Source organism: Martes martes, assembly GCF_963455335.1.
Source record: "Martes martes genome assembly, chromosome: 9".
Classification (NCBI taxonomy): Eukaryota; Metazoa; Chordata; class Mammalia; order Carnivora; family Mustelidae; genus Martes; species Martes martes.
In genome coordinates, this window is record NC_137896.1 from 128,338,182 (window position 1) to 128,357,289 (window position 19,108).

At 43.2% G+C, this 19,108-nt stretch overlaps 1 protein-coding gene across 1 annotated transcript in view; it reads left to right on the forward strand.

The window, feature by feature from the left end:
- NBAS (NBAS subunit of NRZ tethering complex) overlaps positions 1-19,108 on the forward strand; it is a 319,994-nt gene that overhangs the window by 263,671 nt on the left and 37,215 nt on the right. Inside the window, exons 45-48 of the mRNA XM_080813961.1 lie at positions 1,614-1,832; positions 5,106-5,308; positions 7,310-7,399; positions 18,000-18,195. Coding sequence (XP_080670087.1) covers positions 1,614-1,832; positions 5,106-5,308; positions 7,310-7,399; positions 18,000-18,195 — 708 coding nt within the window. The remainder of the gene's footprint in view (positions 1-1,613; positions 1,833-5,105; positions 5,309-7,309; positions 7,400-17,999; positions 18,196-19,108) is intronic.

Here is a 19,108-nt window from a genome sequence, read left to right on the forward strand (position 1 = left end):
CGTATCACAGAACCTCCCTGGGGCTCAGTCTTTCCATCCACATGAGGGGCAAAGTCAGGAGGGCTGTGCAACTGTGCAACTTCCATTATCTTCTATTTCTCCACCACAGAAAAGAGTTCACAGTGTATGCAAGGGAAGAGGAAAATGTGAGGGATGCTTGCCCGTCAGTGGGGGCTTCTGATTTTGTCGTATGTCACGAGTGCTTGGAGGTAGCCATCTGGCTACAGAGCTTACTGGAAGCTGCATTCGCAGGGCACACACTTAGTTACAGTTCAGCGGAAATCGTACTTTCCTAAAGTCACTTTTTACCCATATGAATATGGGGTGAAGAAGATGTCAGCCCTCTGCGCTATACAACATGAATTCTGCACAGAGTGACTTGGAGGGAGCTGCTGGGAAATGCGAGGTTGGGAGGGGCTGACCTCCTAGCACGGTCACTGACGCCGTGTTGTGATGCCCATGGCACTTTTCAGAATAACCAGAGACACACAGTAACTGATTTTTAAGAAATAATAGTGAAGATTTTGTCCTGGGACTCTGTTTTTATTTTATTTATTTGAATTAACATGACACCCTTTGAAGGCTGTAGTAAAAATGTGCTTGAGTGGTTGACACGACCCTAAATCTAGGATCCAGAGCAGCACAAATCAGTGGGGCCCAACATGGCTCCCGGGTGTGTGGTGCTTTCGTCAAGACGGATTACGTTTAGTCGTGAGGCTAATATTTTTGATAATATTAGAATATTTTTAATAATATTAGAAAAATATGACTCCTGCATCCATAACAAAATGACTGTCACATATCAGAATTCAATAAATACTTGGTAGGTAAAGAAATGAATACAACATTATTTTAGAAAATTTGGAAAGCTGAGAACAAAATTGCTCATAATCCCAACACGTTAACATTAAGTCACTAGTGTGTGTGTGTGTGTGTGTGTGTGTGTGTGTGTATTTGTGTTCAGCTGTACACACAGGGTTAGCTTGGACTTTAATATAAGCCTGGCATACACCATTTTATGATTTCTGATTCCTAAAATTTAACACTTTATGATAAGCACTTTCCCAATTGCTGTCCTGGTTTCATAATTCTAATTTTAATGATGGCATTATGTGTTGCATCTAGTAATTTATCATAAGTTAGTTACCATTTCTTTTATTATCAGGCAATTAGATTGCTTTTGAGTTTTTATTTTATAGTTGTCTTCCTGTTAAAATCTTCATGCCTATACTATTTTCTTCTTTTTAATTATTTCCTTATAATAAATTATCAGAACTGGTAATTGTGGTTGTAGAAAGGACTGCTCCTTTTTTCACTGTAAGCAGTACTCTGTTTGAACGCTAACTTCCTCATATCACCACCTACTTTTGCATATGAGCTTAGCATTAAAAATAAATCTGTATTTACTAATTTAATAGTGCCTATGGTCCCTCATGTTGTTGTTTTCCTCACCGAAGGAAAGCTAATATCACATAAGCCTGTTCGCTGGTTAAAGTCGTATGCTAACCTTCCACTGTGGTTCTCTCTGCCTCTCTACTATCTCACGAAATACACCGTCTCTGCTAGCATGGGGCTGGCTTGTCTCACTGGTCCGATCCCTTTTTGTGTCGCAGCTGTCTGTGGAAGCACGGAAGGAGATGACTGAGAAGGCTGTTCAGACAGTCAAACATTTTATTGAGAAGCCGCGGAAAAGAAATTCGGAAGACGACATGCAGGAAGCCCGTGACTCTAAACTGACCTATGCAGATGCCCTGAATCATCTGGAGAAATCGCTCGCTCACCTGGAAACCCTCACCCACAGCTTCCTTGTTTCTCTGAAGACTAGTGAGCAGGTAAGAAAGTGAAAACTTGGTCCCCGTGCTCGCTCGCTCAGAGAATATAAGCACATCTTTTCATCTCTCCTTTCAGGCCGTATTAGTGGTTTTGCTAGGGTTTGCAGTCTTGCAGATGTCTTTGAAGATGGTCCTCAACCCTTTGTCTTTTAGCTTCTTCGTTCTGTCTTGTTTTGTCTTGTTCTGTCAGTTTTCAGTTCTTTGGAAAGGATTTGAGGCCCCTTATTGGGATTAGTCCCTGGCAGGGAGGAGGTGGGAGGGGTTGGGGGGGAGTCTCTGGAATTGAACCCAGGTTGGGTGCCTGGGGGAGGGAGCAGTCGCTGAAGCTGAGAAACCATCAGGACAGTGGTTTGCAAGCCTGACAAGCTGGTAGGCATTTTGCTCTCTCAACTGAAAAATGATAGATTTTTTTCCCTCTGTTATTGCTTCAACAGGTTTTTTTTAAGTTATATGCACTCATCTTTTTTTTTTTTTTTAATTTCTTATTCCCAGTGTCATTTTATTATTGATAAGAATTTTTTTTGGCTATGGGACGCCTGGGTGGCTCAGTTGGTTAAGCGGCTGCCTTCGGCTCAGGTCATGATCCTAGCGTCCTGGGATCGAGTCCCACATCGGGCTCCTTGCTTGGTGGGGAGCCTGCTTCTCCCTCTGCCTACCACTCTGTCTGCCTGTGCTCGCTCGCTCTCTCTCTCTAACAAATAAATAAATTTAAAAAAAAAAAAGAATTTTTTTGGCTAGTAAAATTTTTCCTACTTGGTTTCCAGTTGTGACCCTCATGGTATCTCAGAAAATGCTCTCAGGAGAGGGGTGGGGGGGGGCACTGCCCATGAGCGGACGGGAGGCCCAGTGTGTTAGGACAGCTGAGGGAAACCCTCTGTAGCTTTTGTAGCTTTTCCTCTGGCCCGTCGCAGCCAAGGGAGTTTTAGCTCTCTTTCCATAACTGAGAAGTTGACAGATCCATCCGTAAGTGGTTTCATACAGGTGAAAACGCTGTTTAGATGTCTAAGTAATTTTGCATTTGCCCCTTTAATGTGGATGGTAAATGAAACCATAAGTGGCCACTAATCTCCCCTTTTCTTTTTCTCAAACCGTACATATTGATTGAATTGTATTCTTGGCTTGTAAAGAACTATTCCTGATAGAAAGATGGGTCAGTGGAGAGCAGTTCAGATAATGAACAAATGGGAGACTTCAAAATTTGTATGAGACTCATAAATGCCAAGCCCGCATGGAAAAGATGATGGGAGGAATTCAAAAGTTTGATAGCAGTTTTATTTCATTTTGTGTTTTTCAGTGCTATTAGCCTGTCTAATGAATCACATTAAATGATATACAAGCAATAGAAAAGGCTTTGCAGGGAGCAGATTGGCTTTACCAACCGGATTTTATCCTACTGACATGTACAGTGCTATAATCCGTAATTATGAGAACTGTGATAAAACTGGAATTCTTCAAGTAAAAGTGTATATACTTATTAGTATAAAAAATTAAATACTTGTCTTATTTTTTTAATTAGATAAACTGTGCTCAAATCTGGAGAATTGTCATTCCTCTCCCTGAAACAAGTATTGTCTTTGAGTGACTAGAATAATGGATATGAGGCCAAGGGGATCCTTAACAGAAACAGCCGTTGGTTTCAACTAGGCTGCGATTTAAAGCTACCAGTGGCTGCTTGCGTGCGAATGCCGTTCAGTCAGACCACGGATGGTCCGAGACAGCAGACTCCTGTGGACCTGTTGTGATTTTATTCGGGTGCTTTTCATAGCAAACACTGGAGATCACTTTTAGCCTCATACATCTGTCCCTTTTACGTTCAGGCCTTAATTTTAACCTCTTTGTTTATACACCAGTGAAAGAAGATTCCCCTGGACTCTAGGTTTAGTGCAGTCTTTTTTTTTTTTTTTAAGATTTTATTTATTTATTTGACAGACAGAGATCATAAGTAGGCACGGAGGCAGGCAGAGAGAGAGGGGGAAGCAGGCTCCCCGCTGAGCATAGAGCCCAATGCGGGGCTCGATCCCAGGACCCTGAGATCACGACCTGAGCTGAAGGCAGCGGCTTAACCCACTGAGCCACCCAGGTGCCCCGGTTTAGCGCAGTCTTAACTAGAGGACTTTATCCCGTGCAGGCTCAGGTCCCTCCTGCTCAGGAAGGACACGAGCAGCTGCTATGTTGCATGCATGGGCACCTTCTTCTGTTAGAAGTTTCACAGCAGAGAGAAGATTAAAACGAAATGTCCTGTGCCCAACCCCCAGCCTCACCAGGGATCAGAACGTGACCTCTCTTCATTCATACCCCCACCTTCCCTCACCCCGCTCCTGTGGATTATTTTAAAGAAAATCCCGCTTGTTGTTTCACTTTATCCATAAATGCTTGCACATCTCTTTCTAGAGGATACGTGGAAACACACCACGACAACATGATCACGATAAAAAAAAATTAACAGCAATTCTTTAATACCATCAGCTATCCAGTTAAATGTTTGGATTTTACACGGTGTGTCTGAAAGACTAGAGAGCATCTTCAGGATGACTTGAGAAACTACACACACCCCGGAAGGCATTCTTAACACTGAGTGACCATGTTTGGTGTGATGAAAGCCAGTAGCTCGTAGCCTGTTTTCACACATTATTTGTTGTCACATTCGTTCTTACAGACATTATCAGAGGAGCGGGCGGTGTGGCCCAGGGGAGGGGAGATGGAGTCTTTCGGATTCTGACCCCCATTCCCCGAATCGCTGGCTGTGTGACTTTGGGCATGTTACCGTACCTCTTTGGTTTCCAGTTTACTTTTCAGTAAAATGGAGCTAATTAAAACTCCTCGCAGGGTTATTAGGAGCGCTCAACCAAGTGACACACGTGTACCACCTGGGTTTGCGCAGCAGACGCTCGTGGGCCTGAGGTGTCGTGTGGTTGTAGCCTGGTCACAATGGCAGAGAAACGTACACTTCATGAGCTTTACTTTGGGCCTGACGTTGTGCTGGAGGCCTGACTTCTGTATTCTCTCATTTAATGTTCACAATACCCGTAGTCGCAAGAATCTCTGTCCTTACCTTCATTTCGCAGCCACGGAAGGCCCACAGACTACAGACTACACTACAGGCTGAAGCAAGGATCTGTCCTCAAGCCTGGTGTCCCTCGAGCCCAGGTTCTTACTAACCACTGCCTGTTCTTCAGTGCGGGTTGGAGAATCTTCTGAATGTGCTTTTACTGCTGTTGTAGACCCACTGGGCTCCTGTTTGATTCTCAGGCGTCGCATGCCATGTCTTTGCAGGAAGTGCTGCGCAAGTATGGCGACCTCTATGACCTGTCCCGGTCAGAGAGAGGGAAAGTTCATGAACAGGCTGTGGCCATGTGTCTAGACGGTCTGCCTCTCAGAATGATTGAGCAGCTGCTGCAGGTGGCCGTGGGCCCTCTGGACATCTCGCCCAAGGACGTGGTGCAGAGCGCAGTAGGGAAGATCGTGTCCGTGTTGAGGTAAGCTACAGGGGTGATGCTTTGCCAGGAGTAGTGCTCATTTCACAGTAACGAAGAAGAAATTCCATGTGTGTAGAAGCATTTTATAAACAATGAAGTACTTTATAAAAGCGAGAGATGATTGTGAGATCTCTCAGACTCTTGGGTCTTAAGAGATCTTGAGAACGGAGAACTGTGAAAATGCTTCACCACTGGCGTTGTGTGTAACGCGTCCTAAAATGAACTTCTGGCTCACCCCACTTCTCCTCCAGCCCCAGCTAATTCTTGAAATAGGGAAAGGCCAACATGGCCCATGCAGGAGGTAGCAGAATGTCAGGCCATCTTGGGAACCCAGGTGGATGTTGGCCTCTTGCCTCTTGCTTTGTAGAGGCTGCAAAATGGTTCCCGGAAGCTCCCCTTGACGTAGACAAGGCACGGCTCACCACAGACTGAAGGAGTTAGACATCTGCTAAGTGTCTCCGAGTTTTATTCACCTGCAGTTAATGGCATGAAACCAGCAGTTGCGAAGCCCTGGCTGTGTCAGTGTGCCCGTGACTTCCTGGGATCGCATCCGGGAGGGCTGGGGAAGAGGGAAGGTTAAACTTGGCAGAGAATGAGGCATGAAGTGCTTTCTGTGAATAATGCAATTAGGCTGAAAGATTTGGTTGTGTTTAATGTATTCTCCTTTTAAGCCTTCTTTGTAATTCTGCATTGCTCTTGAGGAACTTTTTGATTAAATGCATGTCAGTTTTCCACAGCCGAACTGAAATCAAATGAGCCTTTATCAGTTTAATTACCCCAGCCTCATACAGTTTTCACCTTAATGATCTGCGCTATCTGGTAATTTGAGAGAGAGAGAGAGACAGAGACAGAGAAATAAAATATCATAACATTTTTTAAGAAATAAAAAACGTCAAATTAATAAAACTTTGTTCTATTATTAGTTTATTGTGTTTTGGTGGTGGTGGCGACTGGGAGAGGCTCCTGCTTGCCTCCCTTGGGCAACGACAGACACTGGGTGCCGTATTTTGCATCTTTGGATCCATAGCTATCTTCTGATTGTTTCTTCAATCAAGATTTAGATGAGCCTCCCAAAAACAAACATTTTGAAAGCTTAGTGCTTTGACGAATTTAGTTTATTTCCTAAAAAATTACACATTGTCATGAATAATTAAAATATGATGTGATATTTTACAGTCATAAAATCCTGACATAAATTATATTTCTCTCTCTTTCCCCGTGCCCAGTTCCATTTGTAAAGACAGCTCTTCGCTTATAAATGTTACGCTGAGCACACAGAAGCCATTCAATAAATGTGAATTAAATCTTTCTGCAGTGGGAGCCAAGGGAGCTTCAGAACTTCAGCCACCTCCTTTTCAAAGGAAAAGAAATTGCTATTGATGGCATCCATAACATTTACCTTCTAGAAAGTTAGTACAATTGAGTAGGCTTAGAACAACAAAGGCACATAACGAACTGAATCCAGCAGTTGATTTCAATCCTATCACTTAAATTATTCTTTCTTCTATTGCTTTTTCAAAATTCAGCGGCATCCTAGACATACACATTTGTAAAATGGGCATGATAATAGTACCTCTCTCATAGACTGCTGGGCACTAAATGGTAGAATGTATGGAAAGCACTTGCACCTGGTAAGTACCACATAAATACTAGGTTTTTTTGTTTTTTTTTTTAAGTCCATCTGGAGAATTTAGATGATGATATATTTAACGCTTTAAGATAGCTTTGAATGTCCATTGAGTGTTTTTTAAATGACAGGAGGCAAGTAGATTTTATTTTCTTGCTAGGAAAGGGAACATGTATTAGACCAGGAGCTCCTCAAGGGCAGAACACGTTTCATCTCTGTCTCTTTAGCACCCGCAGACCGCATACACCCGGCGTGGCTAGGAGCCGGTAGCGTCCTCTGCCGGAATCCATCTGGGAGCCTCTGGATATGAGCGCCACGCTGCTCCCCAAGGTCGAGCCCTCTTCTGAATTGGTTCTGTCTCTCTCCCTTCACAGTGGATGCAGTGCTGACCTCGGTGGCTCGGGGGACCCCCTCCGGGTCCTGGAAGGTGTTGTGGCAGCCGTCCATGCCAGTGTGGACAAGGGGTAAGCCTAGCTCTCCGTGTGTATCTCACCTCATGGCACCCCTCAGAATCTTAGGACTGCTTTGAATACCACTGTTCATGACACCGACAAGACCAAGCAACCTTTCTAGGCGGTTTTGAAGGAAGAGCTGAGGACTTTCTGCCTAACTGAGGAGTCTGTGTCTGGAGTCATGGTTTCTCCAACTGTCCTCTTACCCCGTCAGCTCTAGCGGGATACCCACTTCTCCCCAGAGCCTTGTTTGCTGGGGAGAGCATGGCCTCCTCCCACCTCGTTCCGCATGTAGTTGGGAGGGGGATCTGCTTTGAGCTTCTTGGGAGAGAAGAGATTCACATCTCTAGGAGGTTAGCTGGACTGATGAAGGAAACTTTCTGGAGTATATGTATTATTTTGTTTTGAAAGCTTTATATCCATTAGGTCTGCCTTGCCCCTGCAGGAGTATGACTATACAGGCTTTATTATAAGTCTAGAAAGGTGTGTGTCTCTAATGCCATTTTTAAAAACTTAAATTCAATTAATTAACATATAATATATTATTTGTTTCAGGGGTGCAGGTCTGTGATTCATCAGTCTTACACAATACCCTGTGCTCACCACAACACATACCCTCCCAGTGCCCATCACCCAGCCGCTCCATATCCCCACCCCCCTCCCCTCCAGCAACCCTCAGTTTGTTTCCTAAGATTAAGAGTCTCTTATGGGTTGTCTCCCTCTGGTTTTGTCTTGTTTCATTTCTTCCTCTCTTCCCCTGTAATCCTCTGCGTTGTTTCTTAAATTCTGCATATCACTGAGATCATATGATAATTGTCTTTCTCTGATTGGCTCATTTCACTCAGCGTAATACCCTCTAGTTCCATCCACATCTTTGCAAATGGCAAGATTTCATTTTAGATGGCTGCATAATATTCCATTGTATATATTATACCACATCTTCTTTATCCATTCATCTGTCGATGGACATCTGGGTTCTTTCCATAGTTTGGCTGTTGTAGTCTAATGTCATTTTTAGAAAGAATTTTTCATTCAGGTGCAGTAATAGTGACAGGAAGAACAGCAACCACAAGTTGTGGTTACCTACTTGCCAAAGTTTATGACATCTTTCATGTGTCTGATGTCCATGTCGTTCCTGTAAGGCCTTGACCCAGTTTTCTTATTTTATTGTATTTTTTTCAAATAATCTCTACACCAATGTAGGACTTGAACTCATGAACCCAAGATGAAGAGTCACCTGCTCTACCAACTGAGCCAGCCAGGCAACCCTTTTTTTTAATAGGAAATATGATATAATAGTAATGAAGAAATATTTGTAGAAACACTTCATAGTTCATTCAGTAATGTACTTGTTTTCATTTGCATATTACCTTTAGTTATAGTGCAGGTACACATGTTTTTATATAGCTTCAACCAAAATTCATATTCTATTTTTATTTACTTGCTACTGTAATTCTTCCCATTTGTTTTTGTAGATTTCCTCATGATTATTTCTGATGGTTGCGTGTGTTGTTGCCATTTTCCAGGAGGCCTTGCCCCGGGTCATAGGTCGGGGGAATGGATCCAGGATCCTGGCCAGGCTCTCAGTCCTAATTTAGCACTCTGATGCCTGTACAGGGCATTTCCATGTTTTGCTTCGTGCCTGAGGCTTGAGTGGAGGAAAAGAGGATAAGCCGAAGCCGTATAGGCGAATCTGGGAAAGCATTGCCGTCAGCCCTCTACGCACTCAGCCTTCTCTGTTGTTCTAAACCCCTTGGCTTTGGGGTCTCGAAGTATAACGAAGCTGTTTTACACCTCTTATTTGAAAGTGGAATGAAATGATCTTTGTGTTCACTGCGTGTCATACCCCTGTGCTGCGTCACGAGGAGTTAGATACGGGGAGGAAACAGTGTCGCCGCTGAGACGCTCAGAGGCTCGCGGGGAGATGAGCCTTCCCGGAGCTCTAGTTGCCATAGGACAGGGAGCGAGTGCTGTGCAGGGAGCAAGGTGGACGGGACGGTTTATTCGGTCTGGGGAAGTCAGGGCAGGATACCCAAGGGGCGACATTGGTCCTGGTCCATGAAATGGGAGTCAGGGAGGAGGAGGAGCCGTGGAATGGGACCCCAGGCGGAGGAGGCGGCCTGCGCCCCTGCGCGTGCAGCAGGGAGGGAGCAGGCGGAGACGCTGCGTGGGGAACCCTCTGCCCCCGCTCCGGCGGTGCGTCCGGCATCTCCGTTCTGGTCCAGCCTCTGCCTCGCCCGGTGAGTGCTGTCCAGCCGCGGGATGACACGATCTGAACTGGCAGTAAGCCCCCTCCTGTGGGGACATGGCTAAAAGATTAGAAGGCAGTATTCTTCTTAGTGAATTTCCAGCCAGAAAACAAAGGGGAATCCAACTTGGGTTTCTTGCATACAGACTCCTTTTTTTTTTAAGCTTTGATTTCCAAAGAGGAAGACATTGGGAAATGGAGAAACAGAGCAAGATCTTACTTTTCATTCCAGTGACACAGCATAACGAAGTCTTCTTAACAGGAAAACTTCACTGAACATTTTTTTTTTTTTTTTTTTTTGCTTAAAAAAATAATGAAGGAAGAAAAGTGAAGTCATAACTTTCATTTCTGGCAACTGTTTTTTGAATCCACACAGTTAAGCCTAAATCCTTGGCTTCGATTTCTCTTCCCCAAACTCTGCCTGGCAGATCTCATAGGGGAGCCACTTTCCTTTCTGGGTAGCTCCCTCTCGGGGAGGGTTAGGGTTACCGAGGGTAACCCTCTCGGTCACTCATTACGTGGCCTGATATGGCCGCCTCACGCCCAGGAGGCCAGGCCAGGCCTGTGTGTCCCCCTCGCCCTCAGGCCATACCCTGCCTCCCTCAGTCCTCGCCCTGAAACTTGACCATGCACTGCCCTGTCTGGCATCTGTTTGCAGAGTGAATCCCCTCTCTTCGTGCACGCTCTCCGCTCTCACATCTTCACGTGCTCTGAGGCCAGGCCCACACCAACCCACAGCGTTCCTGGCAGGTAGACTGCACGGAAAGGTCAGAATTTGCATGTGTGTATTCATGGCTATCGCCAAGTGTTTGGTTTTGTGGCTAATTTTTAGACAACTTATATCATCAGCAGCATGTCCTCCTTTGACCTTTTATACTGGTACAAGTCTGATGCACCTTTGAACTACAGCTTCTGCTTCATTCACAAAGCCCCGTGTCCCTCGTCTTCCGCCTGTGGTAAATGTCGGCCTCACGCAACCACGGCACCCAGACAGGCCACCAGGGGTGTGTCTGGACAGACAGACTTCCTTTCCAGCTGAACCAATTCTTGCCTCTGGACATCAGGGCTAAGTATTGTAAGGATTTGAAATAGTGTCAAAAAGTCTTTTGTAGCATCTACAATTAAAGATAAGATTAAGGTAATTAATTATTGAGAGGCTCAGGCACATACATTGAATTTTATAAGTGCACTTTCGCTCATGTTTTATGTATGTCTGTAACATATTTTAAGACTATAAATTTCCTGGTTGGGTTAAGAACTAGTTGATTAGATTGCTTAAGAAAAATGGGCTTAAAAACATTCAATAGCTAAAACGATTTTCTAGAACATTATATTTGTTAAACCTAGAACTAAGAAAAGATCATCATGCATTTAAAAACAAAAAAGTAATGAACGTCGATGACTCAGTGCTGAGATCTTCAAAGTGGCTTTTCGGGAACCCACTTAATCCTCACAACAATGCCCTTATGGGGTTGTTATTGCCCTCATTTCAGATTAGGACATGACGCTCAGACAGGTTTGGTCGTGTGTCCGGGCTCACCCAGGTAAGGACATGCCCAGAAGTTCCTCTCATCAGATCTCACCTGCTTCCAACTTTAAAGAGCCCGCAACGGACAGGACTTCTCAGACGCCACTGTGCGCAGGGATTGCCTGGGGGTCTTCTTAAGATACAGATTTTACTCGAGTAGGTCTGGGTAGGGCCTGAAATTCTGCCTGTGTTATCAGCTCCCAAGTGCTGTTTCGTCCTCGGACTGAACTTGAAGGAGCAAGGTCTTGGCATCACTTGCCCCCCTTTTTCCCACTTTTTGCATCTCCTTCCCTCTGTCTGGGCCTCTTTTCCTCCTCTACCCCTGCGTCCTCCCCTCCACCTCCCACCCTCCTCTACCTTTAGACAGCTTCTTAACAAGAATGAGCAACCCGTGTGAACCAGGACATTAGTGATTCTCAAAAGGATGTGCAGAAATAAATCCACTCAGAGAACAGACAATTAATGCAGAATTCCTCTGTGCACTATTCAAAAAGGAAGAAAGATTTCCTTCAAAACTATTGAGTATTTTAGAAGTTGTTTATTTGTGTAAATTGCTACTTAATCACAGTCCGGCTTCAGCTGTCGGAGGGCTTCCTGGATATTGAACAGTGTCAGATCTTTCAGACTTCATTGAGCTCTTTGGTATTACCTGGGGATTTCACAGTATTTTTAGAGTTCGGAAAATTTAAAAAAAAAAAAAAAAAAAAAGGAAAGAAAGCCCACCAAAGCAAATTGAATCTGATTTCTTCTTAGTCTTCATGCTCTGTGGGGCAAAATAAATCATCAGCCGTCGCCTAGGTACCCACAGTGCACGAGCATTGTGTGCTGTTGTCCTGAGCCCTGCTGACAGCCATGGTCACCAGTCAGGCTGGCGGGTCCACTGTCCTGCAGTATTTCTCAGGGCCACCTCAAGCCATACTGAGGACTTCATAGCTGTCATTTTTGCCTCATTTTAGCAAGATGGGCCCAGGCTCTTACTGATAAACGAACCTCGGGAAGAGATTCTGGGTCAGCATACGTTTGGGAACAGCCACGAGAGGTTGGTTATTCGTGTTTGCCAAAAAGTTCAGACTTGAGATTGGAATTGTGTATATATCAAAATTATTTCCTTTGTAGGAATTTTTCTTTTGATAGAATTTGATTATGTTAATTATTTGTAGGAAGTCACACTTTTTCCGCTATGGCAAGGCTATTAGCATGTTGTGAGTTCGTTTATTTGCAGTTCTCTAATTCCTGGCCGAGTGCCAATAATAGAAGCTGTTACACTGGGGAGGGTCTCCTCCCCGCAGCTCTGTATGCAGTGAAGCAAGTGTGCGCGGCATGTGGATCAATGACCCGAGTTGTGGGATCTACGTAGAACACGAATATTGGGGTCTCTCACTGTTCATTCACTTAGGTTTACTTGCTTCCCTTCTTCATCTCGCCTAACCTTTTACACATCAGGGTTTGCACACGTATTTCCCACGGAGGCCAGGCAGGTGACGGGAATGAGCGAGGTGGGCAGGGCTTACAGAGAAGAAGGCGGGGGTGGAGGGTGAGCGGAACGAGCGCTCACGTGGGCCTTGTCCATAGGAAATAGCGGCCAGTGGCTAGCATGTCCTTTTCATCCAGCTTTCCAGGGGACCTGGTGGTTAAGGGAGTAGATGCAAAGAGATTTCATCCAAGGAAAAACATTTCTTTTTTAATCTAAATGAGCTGACGGATGTTAACTAAAGTTACTGTGGAATCCTTTCACCGTACATGTAAGTCAAATCATGATGCTCTACGCCGTCAGTTTATACAGTGCCATATGTCAGTTCCATCTCAGTAAAACTGGGGGAGGAAATAGAGGAGCTGGAAAAATCTTGATTTCCTGTAAAAATTTTAAATTTTGAAACATTGGCATGTACCATACAAACCAACACAAAACTTCGGCTGCCAGTTTGTAACTTCCATATAGAAGATATGACTAAGTGACCTTCTGTTCCCTTCAGGCATTCAAATTCTATGACATTTATGTTTATACGAAATCACAGTGGTCTGTGTTTTTTTGTTGGAATGCAGTCTTTTCCTTCCCCCTTTCCCAAATAAGAATAATAATTGTATTTGTGTAGCGTGTCATGATTATATAAAGTGCTTTTGTATTGACCATCTTTTTTAGTGAACCTTAACAATGTGAGTTCAAGGTTGAGTTATCTTTGTAGGAATATGCCACACAGAATCTGAAAATTCTTTTACCAAGGATTAGCTTATTAATATTCTCACAATCTGTCTTTTTACTTTGATTCAGTAAGTGCTTTTGTTGGGCTGACATTTCTCTTCTATTCCTTTTGTGAATATCCTCTTGTTCTATAGAACACCACTTTTCTCAAATTAATCATTCAGTGAGCACATTTTTGTTGTTATTGCTGCTGCTGGTCTTCTCTGCTAATAGAGCTATTTCAGAGGACTCCTTATCTCTTGGGCCAAAACCGATTGTGTGAATGTGTGTTTCCTTTAGTGGTTAATTTTTTTAAAAACAGTGTAGTAAGTTACTCTGTGCAGTATAATAACCTCCTCCCCAGAAAAACCTCATTAGAGAGAAAAAGGTGGAAAATGGCTATTTGCAGTGAAACTATGAGTGATTTTTTTCTTTGATCTGTTCTATAACTTTATCTGTTTAAAAACATTTATAGAACTTTTATAATAAAGTAATAATGTTCTCTTTTTATTCCTAAGCTCATGAAATCCTCTCCTTGCCTTCATAAAATACTGTATAAATGGAATCATTTTCCCTCTTCCTGTTCTGTTTTTTCACATTATGAAAGTCATAATTGGTTATCTCTCACCTATTTACTTCAAAAATTTCAAACCCACAGGAAAGTTGCAAGCATAGAAAAAAGAATACCTGTATACTCTTCCCCTTGATTTGTCAGTTTGTTGCCATTTTATCAAATTTCTGCTCTTTCTCTGTCTCCGTATATGTGTGTGCATGTATATTTGATGAGTCATGAAAGTGACTATGGATTTTATTTATTTATTTATTTATTTATTTTTAAGCGATTTTATTTATTTATTTGACAGGCAGAGATCACAAGGAGGCAGAGAGGCAGGCATAGAGGCAGGCATAGAGAGAGGGGGAAGCAGGCTCCCCGCTGAGCAGAGAGCCCGATGCGGGGCTCGATCCCAGGACCCTGGGATCCTGACCTGAGCCGAAGGCAGAGCCTTTATTTAACCCACTGAGCCACCCAGGCACCCCATGACTATGGATTTTAAAAACTCAGACTGAAATGAAAATTTTAGCCATTTTGCAGTCAAAATCTTAGGAGATGGTATCCAGGTAATGTCCTTGGGTGGCTTTTCCCACAGACCTGCCTTTCACTTCTGTGTCATCTTACTGAACACCAGTATTCACGCGGCTATCAGTGAGGCTTGCCTAGAACACGGTGCTTCCAGAACACAGCACTTCTGTTCTAGGAATGAGTTTTCCTAATTTTATTATGTGTTTAAATGATCAACCCAAAGTTAGAGCAGATTTCCCCAAAATGTCAAGTATTACCAACTGCACAATAAATTCTAATGTCAATGAAATCTAACTCAATATGATGACTTGGAAAACATAATAATAACCTTTCTATATCTCATCAGTATATGAATAATTGTAATCTTCTGCCACTGTGTTCTGGAATGTGCTCCCGTTTGGTTTGGTAGCACTGTGTAATAATTGATGAGGCATTAAGATCATCCAAGTTCAAATACTGGCTCCACTCCTTATTTGGTGACCTTGGACATTAAACCTCTCTGTGGTTGTTTCCTCATCTGCAGATTGGAGATGATAACAGAATGCTTGAAAGAGAGTAATGATGAAGTGTAGAATTCACAGCTCCTTGTAACTCCATAAGTCACTGTTTTCATTCTTGTTCACCATAGTCAGGTCTTGGGTAATTGTCATACTTCCAGCTGCAATCTTCGTGACTCCAGCTTCTTCTTGTGGCTCATCCTACCTGCTCCCCATTAGGCACGAGGGTGGCAGGGTCAAAAAAATCAGCTTCATTTTATGTGAAATTGCTTCGGACTCCAGGCCAAAAATGTGCTTTAAGCTCCTCTTCAATGTACCTAATTGGATCCCTGCAGGCTTCACCCAAAAGGGCCTGAGCCTGCCCCAGCCTATACACTTCTCTGATCACTTAACATGATTATGACTTTTCAGTACTCAGAAATCCCCCATTGTTCTCATTCCATACAAAGTTAAGACCAAAGGTCCTCGATGATAATGGTTGCCCCTAATTGAAGCACTTAGTTATCTCTTGATGTATTATGTGCTTTAAATTGATCGCTTACGTGTTTGTTTCGTTCTCAAAAGCTTCATGGGTAAGGGAGTGGTATCCATCTCCAATTTACAAATGAGGGACTGGGGCTCAGAACCATGAAGTGGCTTCTTGGTCGGTGTCACAACGTCAGGGAGAGGTCAGTCTGGGAGCTGAGTCTGGGCCTGACAGCTGCCAAGCCTGAGCTTTCCAAGCGTGAAGCTGCCTTCGCAGCCTTTGGCGCGTGCTCTGGGCCACCCACGAGAGGAGACCTCTCTTACCTACCTCAGCCCGTCCCTTGTTTACCACCTGGACGACTGTGCTCTAAGCAACCCCCTGAACATACGCTGTCCTTTCAAGTCTTTGGGTTCTTTTCTTGCTCTCCTCTTTGTCTGGATGGTTTTTCCCCACCTTTCCATGTTACGTACATGCCATTTTGTCCATTATGGTCCTGTGCAAATGCCACAGCCTCTGTGAAGCCTTCCCTTCTTCTACTCACTGCTTCTCCAAAATGATCATTCATATTTACATAATTAGTAATTTGAATAATAGTCACTTTAAAAATCTTTCTGCGCCATTATCAGTTCCTCAAAGGCAGGAAATGCTGTGATTTTCATCCCTGTATCAAGCACAAATTGGTGTTTGGGTAATACCATAATGATCACTGTGCGGACGATGGTGACTATTTATTAAGAACTTCCCCTGCGCTGTGTACTGTGGCGAAGTACTTCATGTACGTTATCTTTGTTTCACAGACTCCAGGAGACCCACTTACAGGACCTATGTCTGCTTTACTATAAAATGGGGATGGTGACATCCATGATTTTTATATGGGGCCAGGGTTCACAGTTCCAGCCCAGTCCCCCAAAACACTTTTCCTCTGCCTGACATTGTCTCCCTACTTTCCACATAGATTTCCAGGAAATCCTGGTGGTGGTCTCCTTTTCTTGTACCCCAGGTTTGCCAGTTTTGACCCATAGCAAGGACACTAGGTAAAGCTAACAAATGACGTCGTAGGTTGAGAAAATGCTTGAGCCAGTTAGCCATGGTGTTTAACCATTTCTTTTATTCTGAACTACAAAAAATAAATTATCTTTTTTTTTTAAGATTTTATTTATCTATTTGACAGACAGAGATCACAAGTAGGCAGAGAGGCAGGCAGAGAGAGAGGAGGAAGCAGGCCTCCTGCTGAGCAGAGAGCCCGATGGGCTCGATCCCAGGACCCTGGGATCATGACCTGAGCCGAAGGCAGAGGCTTTAACCCACTGAGCCACCCAGGCGCCCCATGGGTTATCTTTTTAATTAGAATTTCCATGAAGTTGTATTGACAAGTATATTATAGAATTCGTACTAACAGAAACACTCAGTGGTAATTGTCGAATCTTTCAGAATTTCCTGTGGTCTTGTTAGGTCATGGAATTTAGGACTTGGTGCAGGTGATTTATTGCCGGAAGCCTCATAAGGATGTGGTTACAGCAAAACCTATGTGATTCAGGGCTTTATCACTGCTCCCCAGGGCCTTGTGCAAGTGAGGTATCTGTATGAGACCTCTTAATAGTAATCAGTAGTAATTCATTGACATCATCATCAAACCAGTTGCTCTCCTGAGATGGCCCATTTGGGATTACAAGGGAAGAGATTCTAGAGCTAGATAGAAAGTTGCACAAATATTTCTTTCTCTGCAGCTTTTTAGACTTCACAGTACTTTTAATAACCATGCATTCATATTTTATCTTTAGGGTAATATGAAGCCTGATGCTCTAACCCCATATGGAAATTCTATCACAGAGTATAGTGGTAGAAGGAACATGGGCTTGGAGCTTGTATTGCACTGTTCTGGATATCTGTGGACATACCATATTCCTTCTTTGAAACCTATTTCCTCATCTATAAAAAGAAATTTACATGTACAGCATAAGGGCTAACAATATTAATAATATTATCTATTTGAAGGTTACGAAGAGAGTAGATCTTAAAAATTCTAATCTCAAGGAAAAAAATGTAACGATGTCAGGCAATGGGTGTTAACTAATCTTATTAGTAACCATTCCACAACATATACGTATATCAGATCATTAAGTTATGCATATTAAACTTCCACAATGTTATGTGTTAGTTATCTCTACAACTAGAAAAAAATTTTAAAAGAAAATAGAATTTATAACATCTACTTTGCATAGTTACTGTCAACTAGTAATAGTTTATTATATAAAACTCAGAATGATGCCTGGCTCTCTATGTATCAGTAACAGAAATAAACCATACTTCTTATTACACTTTGTCTAAGACACAGAGTAGCTAAGAATATATTGATTATTTTCCATCTGCTTCATGTAACTCAGTGTGATACTGCTTAAAAATTAGATTCATCTTACATAGTTTTAAAAATACCTCATATGGTTGCCTTGTGCCATTTAAAACCTAAATTTATCTTAATAGGAAAAAAAACAACAACAACAGTGTCACCCAACAAACAAGGCTTTGGGTCAATCGCTGCATTTGGTTACTGGGATTTTTTTTTTTTTTTAAGACTTAACGAATTTCTATCTAACCCTTGATTTTGCCCTTCAGAGAAGACTTGGTTTCCTCCGAGGACCTGCTGGAGTGGCTGCGGCCCTTCTGTGCCGATGACGCCTGGCCTGTGAGACCCCGCATTCAGGTGCTGCAGATTTTGGGACAGTCCTTTAACCTGACGGAGGAGGATGGCAAGCTCCTTGTGTTCTTTAGAACGGAAGCCATTCTCAAAGCCACTTGGCCCCAGAGACAGGTAAGAGAGCATCCGACTGGTTATCAAATGTTTTCTCTGTTAAAAATCATCGGAGGTTATTTCTTGATTACTTTGGACAGCACGCCAGTGAATAATCAGTTCGGGATGCCACCCGTCCCCTGTGTTCTCAGTCTGGCTGTTTAGGAGTTAAATATGCACAATAAAGCTGGTTTGGAGTTTTCCATCGGTTTGAAGAGGCGTACGCACTGGAGGTGGTGTCTCGTTCACCTCCCGTGTGTGGGTCATTTTTCTCTTCATAGGATGTAGTCAGGATTCTTCACAGTACGAGTTAATTACCGCAGCTCTCCCTGTCCCTGGAGAAACGCAGATGGAAATGGAAACGCAGAGTGCAGTTTAGCTCTACATTCATTTTTTTCATACTCTGCCCAGGCAGGCAGGTGCCCTCCTCTCTCTTCTGTACCTAGAGCGATAATGTAGCACACACACACAAGATCTCAGTTTCTCCATCCCATCCTTCAAGTGGCTTCGCTCAGTCCATCTTCTCTCTGGAACCTTCCCTGACCATTTCACACTTAACTTTGAATTCCACACATTTGAGCTTTAATTATGTATTGTGTATTATTATTGTTACTATCATTATCATTACTATTAAAGTCTTGTCTTCCCACTACTGTGGAAACTCAGAAGCCCTGGAGGTTGTATTATTGTCTTTGAATTCCCCTAAGTATGCTGTGCGCCATACTCTGAGCTCAGATACTTGTTGATTGAGGAAATGGGAATGCTGATTCCTAAATCAAAGAAATAGGGTGGCCTCTGATGTTCAGCTTGAACTCTAAATGGTTGTGTCCTAAAAGACATAGGATGTAAGAATCAGTCTTCTCAGTTGAGTACATTAGCCTGAAGGGTAGACCATATACCAATACAGTACAACTTCCCATATAACCTCCTCTGT